The sequence below is a fragment of the Oncorhynchus mykiss genome, chromosome 10 (assembly GCF_057628025.1).
Source record: "Oncorhynchus mykiss isolate SJ-2025 chromosome 10, ASM5762802v1, whole genome shotgun sequence".
Lineage (NCBI taxonomy): Eukaryota > Metazoa > Chordata > Actinopteri > Salmoniformes > Salmonidae > Oncorhynchus > Oncorhynchus mykiss.
In genome coordinates, this window is record NC_143031.1 from 68,762,948 (window position 1) to 68,781,226 (window position 18,279).

Consider the following 18,279-nt stretch of genomic DNA (forward strand, 5'->3'; position numbering starts at 1 on the left):
GATGTTCAGTAAACTCCAAAAGTATTGGGACAGTGACACTTGTTTTGGCTCTACTTCAGCACTTGTGGATTTGAAATTATGCAATGATGATGAGAGTTTAAAGTGTATCATTATGCTAGGATATGGGACCAAATACTGAACTTTAGACTACTTTATTACACAAGTGAATTTGTGCTATTACTTTTGGTTCTCTAAAATGGGGGCGGGGGGGAACTACGTACAAAAAGTGCTGTACTTTCTAAACGGTTCACCCGATGATGAAAATACCCTCAAATTAAAGCTGACAGTCTGCTCTTTAACCTCCAGTCATTGTATCATTCCAAATCCAAAGTGCTGGAGTACAGAGCCAAAACAACCAACAATGTGTCACTGTCCTAATACTTTGAGCTCACTATGTAGCTTACCATCGATTTCTGTCCTACTTCACCAATTATTTGACGGTTACAGTTGTAATAGAGCCACAGCATTCACATTTTTTTTAAACAAACATTAACCCCGTATATTGAGACTAAGCCATATCCCCAAAGCCACATCCAAGCTCAGAGCAGCATTTCCTATTAATAGCACCTGGTTTGTTTTTATCCCAAAATAAATTTTTAATCCAATGCTTTGTACAATATTTGTCAGCAACTATCCACAGTACATGAATATCCTTCAGCGTGAATAAAAACAACTAGTTCCTACTACAAACTGTATATCTTGAAGCAGATATTTGCCAGTACTGTTTGCAAAACTATCAAGAGATTCCAATAAAACCGTTAACAAATAATGTATTTTTTTGATTTGCAGTTTGTAAGTAACATCTAGTGTGTGCATGCGTCGGAAGACTCCAATGAGATTGTCTGAAAGAGGAAAACAAGAGGGAATGCACACAGCTCAGGCCACTGGCTGATCCAATCTGTATATATAGATCCAAGACTGGGAAAATTGGAGTAGGAGGATGGGAGGAGGGATAGAGAGCCAGATGACTAATTAAGATGTGCCAGGAAGAGAAGAAAATGAGAGTTGAGAGAGAGGGAGAGAATTTAGCATGCATATGCATGTTTGTTTTGCTAATATGAACTGATCAAATATTTTTTTTTTTTAGCTCATACAGACTTAAGAATTCAATAGATAATGAAAGAGGGATGGAAAACAGCAGAGAAAGACTAAAGAGACATTTATAATATTATAACCCCCCTCCGCCAGCCACCCTTGTAGACAGAATCACCATTAACCTCATTAAAAGCTGATCTGAAAATAATCCCGGATGCCAGACTGCAGCAACAGAACCCGACAGTATTACTTTTGCTCATTTCGCTCTCGAAAAATCCACAGCCCACTTCCAAATCTCCCCCAGATTTCCAATAGCTTTCACTGTGGTCGTGCCAGATAAACAGAATCTATTGGATCAGTCCCATTTCACGGCTGCACCCGGCACACATGGCGGCTTCTGTGGCCCCCTTTCTCTCTCAGCTACCTCTTTTTCCTCTCTCCCAACATTCTACACTCTGCTTCACATGTATTTCTGTTTCTCTAATTTCTTCTTCTGTCCTTCTCACCCTGCATTGGTTTTTATCACTTTCATTTTTTGCTGTTGCCTAAATCGCACTCTGGAAAAACTTTTCCCACCAAGATAGAATATCTAAATATTAGCCTGGTTCAAGGGAATTGAGATTGATATTCTTCTAAATGCTTACTTACTTAAAATAAATAGAACCCCCCCCCCCCCCCCCACAAAAATACAAGTAATAATAGATACATAATGAGTAATGTGGCTATATACACACACAGGGTACCATTACAGAGTCAATGTGCAGGGGTACGAGGTAATTGAAGTAGATATGCACATAACTAGGAATAAAAGTGACAGGATAGATAACAGTAGAAGCAGCATACAGTGCCTTGCGAAAGTATTCGGCCCCCTTGAACTTTGCGACCTTTTGCCACATTTCAGGCTAAAAACATAAAGATATAAAACTATTTTTTTTTGTGAAGAATCAACAAGTGGGACACAATCATGAAGTGGAACGACATTTATTGGATATTAACTTTTTTAACAAATCAAAAACTGAAAAATTGGGCGTGCAAAATTATTCAGCCCCCTTAAGTTAATACTTTGTAGCGCCACCTTTTGCTGCGATTACAGCTGTAAGTCGCTTGGGGTATGTCTCTATCAGTTTTGCACATCGAGAGACTGACATTTTTTCACATTCCTCCTTGCAAAACAGCTCGAGCTCAGTGAGGTTGAATGGAGAGCATTTGTGAACAGCAGTTTTCAGTTCTTTCCACAGATTCTCGATTGGATTCAGGTCTGGACTTTGACTTGGCCTTTCTTGCCACTCTTCCATAAAGGCCAGATTTGTGCAATATACGACTGATTGTTGTCCTATGGACAGAGTCTCCCACCTCGGCTGTAGATCTCTGCAGTTCATCCAGAGTGATCATGGGCCTCTTGGCTGCATCTCTGATCAGTCTTCTCCTTGTATGAGCTGAAAGTTTAGAGGGACGGCCAGGTCTTGGTAGATTTGCAGTGGTCTGATACTCCTTCCATTTCAATATTATCGCTTGCACAGTGCTCCTTGGGATGTTTAAAGCTTGGGAAATCTTTTTGTATCCAAATCCAACAGTATCTCGGACCTGCCTGGTGTGTTCCTTGTTCTTCATGATGCTCTCTGCGCTTTTAACGGACCTCTGAGACTATCACAGTGCAGGTGCATTTATACGGAGACTTGATTACACACAGGTGGATTGTATTTATCATCATTAGTCATTTAGGTCAACATTGGATCATTCAGAGATCCTCACTGAACTTCTGGAGAGAGTTTGCTGCACTGAAAGTAAAGGGGCTGAATAATTTTGCACGCCCAATTTTTCAGTTTTTGATTTGTTAAAAAAGTTAATATCCAATAAATGTCGTTCCACTTCATGATTGTGTCCCACTTGTTGATTCTTCACAAAAAAAAATAGTTTTATATCTTTATGTTTTTAGCCTGAAATGTGGCAAAAGGTCGCAAAGTTCAAGGGGGCCGAATACTTTCGCAAGGCACTGTATATACATTTTCTGGGGATCTTATTTCAGCTCATGAAACATGGGAACACCACTTTATATGTTGAGTTTATAGTTACTCAAATAGCTACCCAGACTAACTACTTAGTAGGTCTTATGGTTTGGGGTAGACGCCGTTTAGAGTCCTGTTGGTTCCAGACTGCATCGGTACTGCTTGCCGTGCGGTAGCGCCTTGCGGTCGGATGCCAAGCAGTTGCCCTATCAAGCAGTAAGGCACCCTCCATTTCCTGTAGTCCACGAGCAGCACCTTTGCTTTGCTAACGTTGAGGGAGAGGTCGACCTCCTCCCTATAGGCTGTCTCATCGTCGGTGATCGGGCCTACCACCGTCATGTTGTCAGCAAACTTAATGGTGTTGGAGTCGTGCGTGGCCACGCAGTTCTGGGTGAACAGGAGGGGAACTAAGCACGAACCCCTGTAAAGGTATTACAGACTGGGTCAGGGAAAAGTTGAACATTTCAGTGTAGACACTTGCCAGCTGGCCACATTTTTTTCGGATAATGAAAGCGTTGAGACTGCTGTAACATTGTTATGTCATAAGCTGAACGCTGTCACTAGGCTAAGTGGTCTGACTGGGGCCATGATGAAATAAAAGACAAGGTCTACTTTCAGGTGCTTAAGGACACCGTGCCGCAGGAGGTGGAGGACAGCTGACGTGCGGCCAAAAACTGCTGTCCGAGGAAATTAAAAAGATCCAGCTAGATTTTTACTGTATCAAAATACACAACTATAGGTGGCGACATGGATGATTGGGCTATACTGTAAATGAATCTCACGAATAGACGGACGGGCAGAGAGACAGCCAACTTGTTCTAAGTGAGCAGCAACACAGGCTCATTTTCATCCCTGCTCATTCAAGTCCTAATATAAGTAATTTTGGGGAAGATCCAACAGGAGTGACTACAGTTCTTAACAAATTACCTCAGCAGGGAGAGTGAAAGAAGAAGTGGAACAGACAGACGTTGAGTGAGACAGAGCGAGAACGGGGCAGACCACACCGCTCGGGTTGCAAAATACAATGTACACATGCATGTTACTCAATCACTGCACCCACACTGCTCACGAGCGTCTGAGTAGCCAGGCGCTAAAATAGAACTTGGTTCTATTTATGACTCTTGAAGCGCTGCAAGTCCTGCCTCTCCCATATCATTGGTTTTTAGGAGCATATACCCACATGCCAACTCCTCACTGTTCTTCAGGTAAAATAACCAAATGTTTATATTCCAGGACAAATTAACAGCAAGCTCGCTAAATTGCCATAAATGTTTGCTTATCGAACGGTCCCGATATTAATATAGTTGGTTCAGAGTACGTTTTGATATTTCAATCTGCGTGCCCTGATCACGTCTGGTGTGGGGGGACAGAATTCAACATGCGAGCGAGTGGTCTGGTCAGCATGTGAGGCAGTAAGATGGACACAGATGCAAAAAAGAGATGAGACGAGAGGAGAAAATGAGCAAGGTAAAGAGACAGATAGTGAAGACAGAGCGAGAAGGACACAGAGGGGCTGTATCAAGGCAGTCCGACACAGAATAATTTGACCATATCATTAGCTCAGCCTCGTTTGATTATGTAACCACTGTCACAGCCTCTTTCGCGGTCGTCAGTTCGAGGGCACGTCGAGCCATGACGCCTCCTTCGCATTACTCCCCCCCCACCCACAGACCAACCAGTACTTTTATCCTAAACATCTGACCCAGCTAGTTGGCATGCCCTGCTCTCCAGTACAGACTACATAAGAGTGGATGTCTTATGGTGCTTTCAAGACACCTGGAAACTCTTGGGGGGGGGGGGGGGGGGGAAGAACACTAGGTAAAATCATGACGTCAGTGATCTTCAGGTCAGGAGCTCTAGAAAGAGGCCGATGTTTACGAGCATTCAAAACAATGTCTCCCAGTCAGAGCTAGTCCCCCCCTCCCATCTTGTTCCAAGCTGCACTGAAGTCAGATTTCTGAGCTCCCTGTGGTTTTGAACTCGGCAAGACTTTGGAGGCCAACAACGTGATAATTATTATGTAACATGCATCACACCCCAGTGGCCCACTGGAAGCAGTTTGTACATTAATTACACCAGATGAAATCCAAAGAATTTTCACGTGAGTGGAGGATTGAGGTGGAGGGAGAGGTTTGATAGACATCACGTGGCCTGTTGATACAGCCTATGATCTTTTGGAAAATACTGTAGTCGTACAGCTGCAAGACTGGGACTAGAGCTTTCAGTTGGTGTATCCTAATGTATAATGCAGACTTAAGTAGGCCTCCATTATAGTGGAAGACCGACTACTGCAGACAGCAGGGCTGTAGCAGACTGAATCAGCGATGAAAAATCTCTGCAGTGTCTGTAGAGAAAGGGTCTGCTGAATATCCTGATGCCTATGACTCAATAAGTAGAAAGGAAAAACATTCAGTAAGACTTCAATGTACCACTAGAACAAGGAAGTAGAGGTTGATTCAGAAAACTGCAGTAGCCAAAGATGTCCATTTGTTAATTATTTTTGGGGCCCCAAAATGATAACCTTTGATATATTCTATTCAATTGTTCTTCCACAGAAAGTCCTGACAGTCCAACAAACTTAATTTAAACGATTCAGCTGTTGCCATTTCACTTTGTTATATAAAACTATTATTTTGGGAGGACCATTTCAGTCTGCGGTGTCCGTCTACTCTCCAGTTATCAGAAGAATACATAATGGGGTAAAGAATAAAAATGTCTTTATTTATTTAACATTGATCAAGAGGACATCCAATGTTACAAAATTGAAATGGATGCCAAGATCTTTAGAAATGTCATGAATCACTGTCTTAAATCACTTCAATAGCAATGCAAAATGAGAGAACAAAAGCTCTTAGAAAAATGAAACCGGCTTCTTTGAACGGCAATAGAATAAAAGTATTGTGATGTGTTTAGTACACTTACAATTATAAAAACCACTCAAAATGAAACCACTAAAAACTTGAATTCCGTTGACCACTAAAGAAAAAGGGCTTCAGAATAGAATATACTTGGCATTTTGTGTGGCCTTTTAAAATAACTATATACACAGCCATAGACAATAAGATTTGGAAAATACTGCATTTGTGGTTGTAGTAATAATAATAATAATAATAATAATAATAATAATAAAATATTGTCTTGTCAGTCAATTTGGTACAGAATACAAAATAAGATGTGAACGTCATCTAATTTGTAAACTCTGTTCAGAAAGATTTTGAACATCGTCGAATATGGATCTATAAAACCGGTTTTCAATAAAACCCCACTTTGTTAAGCACATTCCCATACATCATTGCTGCATTGAGTTGAACATTCAGTCACACCTAAATAATTGATTAGAACGTTAGATATTCTTTCCATGTCCTTTAGGCAAGCCATTTTTGTATTTTGAAACATAAAATTAGCATTCCTGCAACATTTTATTTGATCTGAGAAATTAAGCTAATTGATCGCACCCAAATTGTCCCTTCTAATTTACAAGACTCACATATGCAATCAATATAGTACCGAGCAGCCAATTTGGACCAAATGTTTTCCTATCATTGAGCAAGACATGGGGAATCCAATAAAATGATCCAAAGTCACCCAAGGACCCCCCAAACCAATGGTCATTATACAGTATCAGTTCTTTCAAACTAGTATGGAGCTGCGGCTTGGAGTATTGCTTCTTCATTCTATGTAATCTATTCCCTCTGAATCAGTTTTTTTCCCCCGTTCAGAGAAATTTGCCATTTGAAATCACTTGTATTATTTACCAAATATTAGTCTGAAAGTACCAGGTTTTGTCAACTTGATGTTGCTGTTCCTACTACTGCCACACTCCTTTGTAAATGTTGCTGGTCTCGTGTTTATTAAACAAATCACATTTTCTTTGCAACTTTGGGTAGAAAACCAAAAGCTACTGCTCATGATGAAAAATTGTAGTCATCCTCACAAGTCAAGACAGTCCTCCATGAAAGCAATTCAGTTCGTCTTTGTCTTAGCAGCCTAATGATTCAACCCAACAAATGGCAGCTCTGAGTGGGCAACACCTATGGTGCAATTCTCATGAAAACTTTTCCTACAAGCACAAAACTTGTAGGAATGGGCTAGTGACTAAAATGTGACAAAACCTAACAAAACAATACAATTATAAAACTATTGCATGGCAGTGGTGTTTCTTAATTATTTGAAAATATGTTGTGTGATTAGCAACTTGTACCATTAAACCCAACACCATTGAAAAAAATACTAGCGTGTGTTGAAACTTTTCCCATTGAAGAGCATAACATTGAACCCATTAGAACTGCTGTAGCCTAATGGTTTGTTTATTCACCAGGAATGGTCAAACTAATCCAGACCTTTCATAAAGGGAATAAACCACAGAGGGGTCATTTCCTGGACACAGATTAAGCATAAGAGAAGGACAACCGGAATTGCTTTCATGGATGACTGGCTTGAATTATGAGGATGGCCACAATTTAGTTTCATCATGAGCAAAAGCTATTGGTTTTTCTACCCAAAGTTGCAAAGTTAATTTTAATGGCAATTTTGTGACCCATGTAATAAACACAAGAGACCAGCAACATGTATAAAAGGGTGTGTGGCAGTAGCAGGAACAGCAGCATATAGTAGGAAAAACCTGGTACTCACACTAATTTATGGTAATGCCACCGACTTGAAATATTAAATTTCCCTGAACGGGGGGGGGGGCACCAGATTCACAGGAAATACTTTACATAGGATGAAGTTGCAATACTCCAAGGCCGCAGCTCCATACTACTTGCTAGACAGAACTGATACTGGTTGTTGGGGAGGAGTATGTGGGTGGCTATTGGATTCCTCATGTCTTACTCATTGGTGGGAAGAACTATGGTCAAATGATGTTACTATATTTATTGAAGATTATTTAAATCCCATTTTAAAAAATGGCCAATTAACTGCAATCAATTAGCTTAAATTCTTAGATCAAATTATATTTCAACAAAATAATAATTCAGGAATGTTAATCTTATGTTTGTAACTACAGAAACGATTTCAGCACAATCTGAGATGGTGGGTGTCGAACTCCTTGTGCTTTTAGAAGTGGAAACGACCCGATAAGTTCGGACATCCTTGAATGTCTAGGTCAACAAGTATGCAGAGGAAGAGTGTCTGAACCATAGACATACACAAACCATTCTAGTAATTATATTTCTATGGTTTGATCGAAGGAGAACCATTCCAATATGACTTCCTCTACAGCATGTCAGTGTACAATCAGTCACAACGGTGGATTCCATACTTTAAAAAAAATAAAAAATTGTGGTAAAACAATAAAAAAATGCAATCCATGTGCCAATTAAATACATCATAATATACCAAAGCACCTCTTGAAGAGTATTCCAGACATTCTTCACGGAACACAACTCTTTAGCATTTTCCAAACATACCCGTTCAGTAAATACATGTCAACTCTGTCTTGGTGTTGTAAGGCACCTTAAAATGTTTCTTTCCTATATCCAAGATAGATTGTACATCATTGCTAGGGGGTATTTATTATTATTCTGCATTAAAGTTGATGAACGCATAGTAGTCACCGGGCAGGGAACGCGAGAGTTGAAGGCATAAGAAAAAGTATGATTTTGAGAATGGGAGTGTGTCAACTTCGACTTCATGGATACCATGTATAAGGTGACAGTTGGGCGAGATACCGCCATAGATGGTGGCAGGCCAGGCGACCCTTGGGTTTGGCATACAGCATCTAGACGTAGATTGTCAGGGATGACAAGACCCCTCTTCCACTAGCCTGGTCCAAGATCTGTTAATCAGGACTTCCCAACAATGTTTTGCTGTATAGCAAACGTCCACAGTTTGGTAATGACTATGACCATATAAAGGTATACAGCACAAACAGCTCTGGGACAAGGCTAGTCTTCCACAGAGTATACAGGCTAAGGTCTAAGGTTCTGGACTAAAGCATCTCCACATAGTTTTCAGGGATGAGGCCTTTCTTCCCCTCCAGCTCTCCTTCCAGCCAGCCAGGTTCTCTGGAAGGTGCCACTGCAGATGGGAACAGAAGGTACCAGGAGACAGGGTGAGATAGGAGTAAACGCAGTGTGTTTCAACAGTGTTAGAAAACAGATGGCTGTGTCAGTGAGAGAAAGTTTTGCTCAGAGCTTTATAGTTGACAGAGTATATAAACAACCATCATCTCAGCAAACACTGACATTGTGGTGGAAATAAACATTTTACTTTCTGTGCTCAGGAAATACCGAACGTGATGGGCAATGCCCCCGTGCCACATCATCCTCATTTTGTCCGTTCAGGTAATGTACCCCATTTGCTGGGAGAATGACTCGAGAGTATCATTGTAGGCTGTGTTCGGCACAGATAAGCTTTTCAGAGAACAGGGACATGTTAATTAGGCACTAAATGGATTAAAAACAGACATACAGGGAGGGACTTCTCCAATCAGAATTCTTCATTTTAGTTCTGCATTGCAAAGTGTTTGAAAACATTTTTAAGTTGGTCTTCCCATGGTGCCGGACCATCTTCAGACTGAATATGAGATGATAGTCAGAGGTATATTGGCAGAAAAATACAGCACCAATCGATTCCTACCCAAACTCTGTATATTTGACTAAAGTGAAATGGGCTGAGATATGTTGATGCATAACTTTAGTATTTTCTAACCCATCTCTATACTACGTGATATTTGGCTCCCTTGCTTGTGGTGTATATTATTTCATACGATTTCTTATGAGATGGAAAACCCAAGATGATATTAAATCAAGCTGTGCCATTATTAAAACTATTATTGATAAAATAGGTTGAGACCATGTTTGGTTAGGTATGCATGCGCAAGCCAATATAGGTCTCTAGTCAAGAGATTGCCCATATTTGCCCTCATACTGTAACACATTTGTCGACCCATGCACTGCCAATTGACAGTGAATCATATTTTTCAAATATTTTTGGCACGAGGGCGTACATTTTATATTTTCTGTCTGAGTTACAATCTCAAACACCTCAGTTAAACTCAATTGGAAAACAACCTCACACCAGATAATATTTTATTAGTAGCGTCTCCCTTGCCTGACCACTCACCCTGAATTTAATTCCTCTGCTCTATTAAAACTGCTATATACATTCAGTCTGAATCTGACATCCTAGAACTCATTGAGGAGAGTTGTACAAAACAAATTTAAAAAAAAATAAAAATCAGCGATTCAATCTCTAACAAATCAAAGTTGATAAAATCATCATGGAGGCTGGCTCTGGCCCAACCCATCGGTTTCTGGGACCAATCAGAACGGCATTTTGAAATCATAGGGCAAATCCAGACTCATCGTGGAGAGAAAACATCATTTTGGCAAGAGGCATATGGATGGGAAGCTAGGCAAGTGTCTTGCATCTTCAGGAACCCCAGCCCATATGCATACTTGAGTAAACCCTCAATGATAATTGGCTGGTAATACCCAGCCACGGACACATTGTATCAATTACATAATCCTCTTGTTGTAAAGACTTGTGTATCAAGAACATTTCCCTTGACTGACTAGAGCTCTGTCAAGTCCTTTCAGATGGACTGGAGAGTCAATCTCTACCCCTCTCGCCCTCCATCCCCTCAGTCTGAATCAAGATCAGATTGGGCTGTCCTGTTACCGGTTCCCTCATGGAATCCAATATGCCGGGCGGTTCTTTGAGATTTCGGGAGTGAGCGACCGTTGTCGGAGCGATAACACTTACCGGCGCTGAATATTGCTCCGACCTGGAAGGATAACTCAGAATCGTGCTCGGCCTCGCACGGATACACCGCCATGGCTCTCTTGCCGCCGCCACCGGTGACACTGAAAAATGAAGACAATCAGTGAGCTGGCGGGGATTTGGGAGGGAGGGAGATCAGAGGATTACTCCACGGTTCAATCTGGGCTAGGTATTCAGTAGAAACAGCAGGGAGAAAATGAGCAAAAGGACTGCGGGTATCTCAGGGGCTGGCGCGAACCAAGAGGACTGTTGTCTGGCCGCTATCTGAACCTGGCGAGCGAGTCCACACCACCACCCCGTCTCTGAGACACAGGGTCAGTGTAGATGCATCTCAGACTGCAGACATGCGTCAGGCCACAGCGATAGATAACCATTATGGTTCTACAGAGATAAAGAGCGGGGCAATTCTAAAGCAGGTTTCTACACACACAGAACAGCCAAATGGAATTCTTAGTTCCTCTCCTGGCACGGTTTTATGAAAAATTCTACCCGTAGTGGTTACAGACACACTTTGAGGCTACGTTCTTAATGTGAATGTGAGATAAAAGGGTTGTCTAAGACATTATATGCATGCATAGACCTGCAAAGGTTTGAGAAGATGCTTTTCTGGCCTTGACAAAACATGTTTATTCTGCAAGGTTTTTGTTGTTGTTTTGCAAACAGTAATGCCTGCTGCCAGTTGAGAACTATGTAGAAAACTCAGCCTTCAATACATCATATCCTGACAAATATGTAATATAGCTACACTCTGCTACAACAACGTTGGAGACCAAAACATAATATCTATTCAAACTGAAAAACTTCTGCGGGTGCCAAGTTGTCACCGCAACAATCTTCACCTGCACTTTGGGATTTGTTCTTTTGAATAGAAGGTATTCTTACTGCATCTGGAGGAACAGGCCTTTTGTATATATATTAAATAACATAATGGATTGCCCATAATGACTTGGCCATGTGCAATTTCCTCAGCATAATTTGAAAGCTTGACTTAATATTTTTGTCTGGTAGGTAGCCCAGCTATGGATAACAGTTATGGGCTACATGTCTACAGAGTTCCCAGAGTCCATTCAAATACCTGTGTGTGCGCGCGCTTACCCGTCCACGGTCTTGTCCCCATCAGAACTGGTTTTGGTCAGGGCTCCAGAGTTGAGCCGCGAGGCTGCTACAGCGATGCAGGCCCTGCAGTCAAACAGAGGGAACAAACATACATCTATAACCAGATACCAAATACATACAGTAGCATCACAATGACACCAGACAGTGTTCTGCCAACACAATGTCAGTGACCACTGCATCCACCCAGTAGTGGGTCTTAGGCTTCACACAGGCCAGGGAAAAGACTATGAACTCAGATTGTTGCGGCATGTTTAACTGAATAGTTAATGTCCTCCCATCTGTATTTTACTGCAGTGAGAAGGTCTAGGTGACCGCCATCGTTAAGTTGAAAAATGAATTCCCTTCTCAAACGCATATTTCAAGTTGTTTAAGTTAAACATGCTTAATTCCCTGTAGTCACCAACATAATAAGAACTTTAAAAAGTACACAGCCATCTCAAAACGACTGCTATAATTTACACTGAAATCATTAGCAATTGTTCGGGAGTGAGAGGTAGAGTCTGAGGTTTTAATGGCTAGTGCCCTTGAGCTGTGGGGGTAAAGCCAGAGGGGATTTCAGCAGGGGACAGTGTGTGGCAGAGAGAAGAGGCTGGGAAGAGCACCACACTTAACAGCTAGCTACTTTCGCACACAGCCAATTAATATTCCACCCCCAGAATCTACACAGCCTTGGCAAGGCTTACAGAAACTCACAGGTTTTGTTCTAATTACCTTTGTTTGTAGTTTATTTTTTTTAACAATTCTGTAGTGAAGGGCACATTTAAATTCTACACAAGTTTATTTATGTGAGATAATTTTTAAAAAAAGGACAAAATCAGTGGAGTGTTTCAAAAAGGAAAGAGCAAAACAAAAGGAGAGATTTGGCCCTTTGTGAAGCACAGCAGGGCACAGAATCAAGGGTCATCACTTTAGAAACTATTGACAATTCATCAAAATAAAAAAATAAAAACAGTCTCATATTGGGGCTGAATTAACACAGTTTATTTGATAATGCCCTTGATTTTTTAAAATTAATGTCCTACATCGTAATCACTTATTTGACTGATATTTGATGTATGGATTAGTCCAATGGTATAAAAGAACATGCGATTGACCCATAAATTGTATTTCCCCCTAGGAACAACTTCCACTGTTCTCAGGGAAGACAAAAAAAAATAACCAGTATCACCAAATTAAAGAATGTTCTAGAGAACCATTACTAGAGGTCCTTTAGCCTGAACAGTGTAACTGGAGGGGGAAACAATTCCCTTAACAGTAAAGCCTCCACTTCCCCACTAATTCAACTGTCCTCTAAACTACCTGGGGAGGTCACAGCCTATAACATCTTCACTAAATGGATATAAGAGGAGACACCCTATAGACACAACCATTCACCCTAAAACAGCTATACCAATCCTATTAACCATTACTAGTAAAGATCTCATATTGTGCCATACGCTCTTTACTGCTAGGGGGACGGAGGTGGCAGAGAGTGTCTCTGCGCTCTTCTATGCTCTCTGCGTCAAGTCTCGTCCTACTTTAACCTCCAGAGACGGAGCAGGGCCAGCCAGGGCACAGAGGGGCTGAGAGGGACAGCCAGCGTCAAGCCGCCCTCCCTCCTTCCCTGCCCGGGGCCCATGCTAATACAGCGCAATGAGTAAATTGCTTCTAGCCGCTGCTCCCATAGAGAGACACTAAAATACAATTAGAGGGAGCAGCTTGGGAGGGCCTGGGGGCAGGGGTTACAGGTGGGATGGGAATGAGGGAACATAGTCCTTACCCCTCTCTGGCCATGACTTCTGCTATCAGAATACGAAGACCGCATTGAATAGACTGGTCTCGATGCACAAAAGTCTGTTGTTTGATTGTGTTCAGATCGGTCTGACCACTTCAGGTGGTAGTCAGGAATGCATTTGTGGTCGTCAGGGCTACTGGCATTTTAATATAGCGGGAAAAGGGAATCTGGACACTGGCCACAGTAGACACATTTAAAATGTAGGTGTAGATGCATGACGTGTTCGAAATTCCACGATCAGAATACGAAAACAGGCATTAACTCAAGTGTAGACATGGCCTCTCCATGCACTGCAGTGCAGAAAATCCACTCATTAACCTCAGTGTGTTGTGCGGATGGAGACTGTCTGCCTGGCGCTCTGCCTGGGCCAACAGCTGAACAGGAGCACTGTCACTTTACCCACCTGAGGGTAGGTGCTGAGATGCACTCTTTACTGCTAAGGTAGGGGGATGAGGGGGAAAGGGGGAAGAGTGGATGTGTGTAGGTGCGTGTGTCCACACAGTATACAGGCACTAAAACAGGCAAACTCACACAATTGCATGTTAGTGTGTAGACGAGGGTACGCTCACCTCACTTCTCACCACACACGCAAAAACAAAACAGATACTCAAATCGAAACCTTAAGTCAAAAGTTGACTTTCCTACACAAGCGAAGGCTATTAATGAAATGGCAACTGAAGATCTGGAAAAGACCTGTCAATTAAATAGATACTGAAATTATTACAGGATGAATGGTTGGGAAAGTTCAATGAATTCAACATGGTTGCCCTAGAAACCGGTAACATGAACAAGTGGAAAATGGATTTATCCAAAAACATATTACAACTAAGCCAGACACAGGAAAACACATTTTTTGGTGTCTCGTTAACCAAAATATCACAGAGCCTCGAATTACACATTGGTTGTTTGTTGTTTTTAAACTACAAAATGTGTTTCCTATTGAAATATGATTACAAACACAACTTCCAATACATCAGGAACACCTGCTCTTTCCATGACAGAGTGACCAGGTGAATCCAGTTGAAAGCTATGATTCCCTATTGATGTCACTTGTTAAATCAACTTCAAAACTCAGTGTAGATGAAGGGGAGGAGACTGGTTAAAAAGAGTAAGGCTTGAGACAGACATGGATTGTGAATGCCATTCAGAGGGTGAATGGGCAAGATAAAAGATTTAACCCCTTAACGGATTGGACCCCTTTTCAATTTTCGCCGAAAATGACACTCAAAGCTAACTGCCTGAAGCAAGGATATGAATATTCTTGATACCATTTGAAAGGAAACACTTTGAAGGTAGTGAAAATGTAGGAGAATAACACAGATATGGTAAAAGATAATATATTATCTTTTACCATGTCTTTTTTGTACCATCTTTGAAATGCGAGAAAGGCCATAATGTATTATTCCAGCCCAGAAAAATTGGTTTGGGCTACTAGATGGCAGCATTGTATGTGCAAAGTTGTAGACTGATCCTATGAACCATTGCATTCATCTTAAAAACGTATCAAGACTGCCAAATGTGCCTAATTGGTTTATTAATAACTTTAAGTTCATAATTGTGCACACTCGTCAAACAATAGCATGGTATTAGCTAATGTAATTTGAACAGTGCAGCGTTTTGCCCATATGAGATATGTCTACGTCCTGGGGAAAAAAATACACATACCCCAAGCTAATCGCATTAGCCTATGTTAGCTCAACTGTCCCGAGGGGGAACCGAACAGGGTATGGCGGTATGTGCCTGGCGCACCGGTTTGAGTGCGTCAAGAACTGCAATGCTACTGAGTTTCATGCTCAACAGTTTCCCGTGTGTATCAATAATGACCCACAACCCAAAGGACATCCAGCCAACTTGACAACTGTGGGAAACACTGTAGTAAGGAAGGTGTTCCTAATGTTTTGTACAGTGTATGTCTGAAGTTAGATTTTCAGTGGAAGCATACTTAAAAAAATAAACCTATAGTATAATAGAATAGCTAGGCTGTGTCCATTTTGTGAAAAACTGAAACGCGGCCAACTGCCCATCTAAACCCCCCACAAATAAACACGCACGTTGAGAAGCACAGGGTAAGCCACAGAGCAGTGCCTCTGGATTGAGAGCAGAGCAGTGCCCTTGGATCAAGAGCAGCTTAGGCGTTAAGTGCCTTTGCCCAAGGGCACAACAGCAGGACAGGAGATGATACCTGGGATCAGACACTAGCAGACCTCTGGCCACCAGTTCAGCTCTCACTAGTTTTATAATCTTGTGGATATGGGGGCAGTCACTGTACAAAAGAGGTGCGTTCCCATTACCTTATGTCAGGAAAGGAATTCAACCCCACAGCCTCCAGGCCTGGTAGGGTCTGTGAATGGGGGACTTTCTATTGGCCCTCTTTCTGGGCTAAGAGAGACTTTCCACATCACTGATTGGAGGAGGAGTGGTGGGCAGGGTCTCATATGTATAAACTGTACTCTAAAGTGACTAAGATGCCTTAGAATAGTATAATAGTGTGTAAATATTGTATATACTGTATTCTATATCACTCAGTCCAAATATATTTGATTTGAGCTGGTAAGCACCAAAAAACAACTCTGCCATCAATCTGGGTGGGCAGGAAACCCTGTTCTATGATCCACGGCTGTCCACCAAGACAGAGGGATGGGGGAGGAAGATGAAGAGGAGACGAGGCAGAATTACAGTCTCACTCTCCAGGTCTGGAAATGACTGCCACAGGGATATCCAGATGGTGAATTTGGGGGATGAGATGAGACACTGAAGTTAGCAGAAATTATAAATCAGAAAATAGTGTCTGATGTAGAGAGTTCTAGTTCAACTTGTGTAGAATGTCATTTTTTCCAGGTTAAAGCTTAACAGATGTACTAATTAGGTACAATTCCAGGTATTGAGCAGTAAGCACTACATCACTGACTTCCCATTCCGGTGTCGAGGCTGGTTAAGTAGTTATTCTAGCCTGGTCCCAGATCTGTTTGTGCTGTTCTGGCAACTCCTATGGTCAATGTCACTGTCAAGCTAAACAGGAATTGCCAAGGCAGCACAAATTGATCTGAAAACAGGCTACCTGTTGTACACACATTCCACCTCCCACGCCTTTTTTTGGTGGAGAGTGGCGGTGCCGTGACCTCTGCCAGAAAGGTGCTCCCTGCCATGCTCTCACACACGGCAGTCTTCATAAAAAGGTCAGAGCTGAGCTATAAGAGTGAACTAGAATATCTCCCAAAGCCAATACGATTTACACGGCTGACGCACCACCACCCGTCTCACAAACAAATAATGGCGATATTCACAACCCCCTCCCGGTCACTCCTTCCGTTCCACTGGAGGAGAGGCCAAGCCACGAAGTGGGAAAACATGGGAAAAAAACTAGTCTTGGTTATGTAACCCACTGTAGCTCCGTCTGTCTACCATGGCGATTCGGAGCCAAGGCTAGAGGTGCGACACAGACGAGCACGACGCACACAGAGAGAGAGAGAGAGAGAGAGAAGTTGAAAACCAAAGAGAAATCAGTTAAGTTAAGTATGTGCTAATTCTGTTGTTTTACAGCTCGTGTGTCTTGTGAGAACTCATTGCACTCTGAGCATCTCAGAGAGAGAAAGGGAGGGAAAGTGGGCGAGGGGTAGGGGGAGTATGAAACAAAGTTTTTCACGAGGTGAATCTGCAGACATGTGACACTGCAGAGACAAAGAGCAGCCCAACATCTGCAGTCTAACCCAATATTATTATTAGCTCTCGCATCAGCATTCAAGGCAAGCTGTGGGCTGGAGACAACTAAAAGAAACCAAGGACTTCAGAGAGAATGGTTGGATAGAGAGAGCGAGGAGTGAGAAAGCAAGGAAATTGAAAGATATGCCTATGTACGTGGAGGCTGGGAGGGGTAGACAGGAGGAAGTGGGCATCAATTTAATTTGCAGCACATAAAAAAAAAAAGAATAAAATGCATATTTTCTTGGGCAGGTTATGACACTAGCGATATATTCAGCTCAAAGAGTTTCTCAGAGACAGAGTTTCAATTAAAGAGATATGAAGGTTTGCGGTATGAATGGAGCCAGCAACACCAACATGTCCCTGTCAGCGACTAAGTGGCGTGAGTAGAGAAAACACTCAACACTGTCTGAGTTTGAGAGGGTGAAGAGCCAGACAGCTACAGATCTTAATGTGGATGGTAGTGGGGGGGGGGGGGGGTTAGGTAGACTGATGCTGAGGTTAACCGCAGGCATTTCTCCATGTAGACCCACTTACCCTGAGCTGTCTCCTGTGCTGAGGCTGGCGAGAAGGCGACCATGGTTGGCCTTCTCCGGAGGCGTCCCCGAGGCAGTCGACTGGGACGACACCGACTCGTTGCTGCCTAGCGACGCCTCATCCGAGTTGGAACCGACATCAGGTGACGTCGGTGACACTGAGGAGAAGTAAGGCTGTTAGTCATTGAGAGCAAATTGTTGGACGAGAACGTCTGTCCATTAATTAGGGGAGCAAGGCTAAACGTGGCTCTGTGGATGACCCTGTGCCGCTACAGCAGCTGAATGCCCAAAGACAGCAGCTGAATGTGGCAGTGGACGACCAGGAGATCACCATGACTAAGGGACGCTAGGAGGTTCCAGGCCAAGTTTACTGTCCAGTACAACT

General features: G+C 42.3%; 1 protein-coding gene across 1 annotated transcript in view; it reads right to left on the minus strand.

Annotated features, from left to right (window-relative positions):
- Positions 1 to 5,741: 5,741 nt before the first annotated feature.
- The window catches only part of LOC110534522 (rho GTPase-activating protein 10), a 61,454-nt gene continuing 48,916 nt past the window's right edge, over positions 5,742 to 18,279 (minus strand). Inside the window, exons 20-23 of the mRNA XM_021619402.3 lie at positions 17,896 to 18,052; positions 11,865 to 11,948; positions 10,752 to 10,852; positions 5,742 to 9,062 (exon numbers count right to left, since the gene is read on the minus strand). Of these exons, the coding sequence (XP_021475077.2) occupies positions 8,974 to 9,062; positions 10,752 to 10,852; positions 11,865 to 11,948; positions 17,896 to 18,052 (431 nt within the window). The 3' untranslated portion in view covers positions 5,742 to 8,973. The remainder of the gene's footprint in view (positions 9,063 to 10,751; positions 10,853 to 11,864; positions 11,949 to 17,895; positions 18,053 to 18,279) is intronic.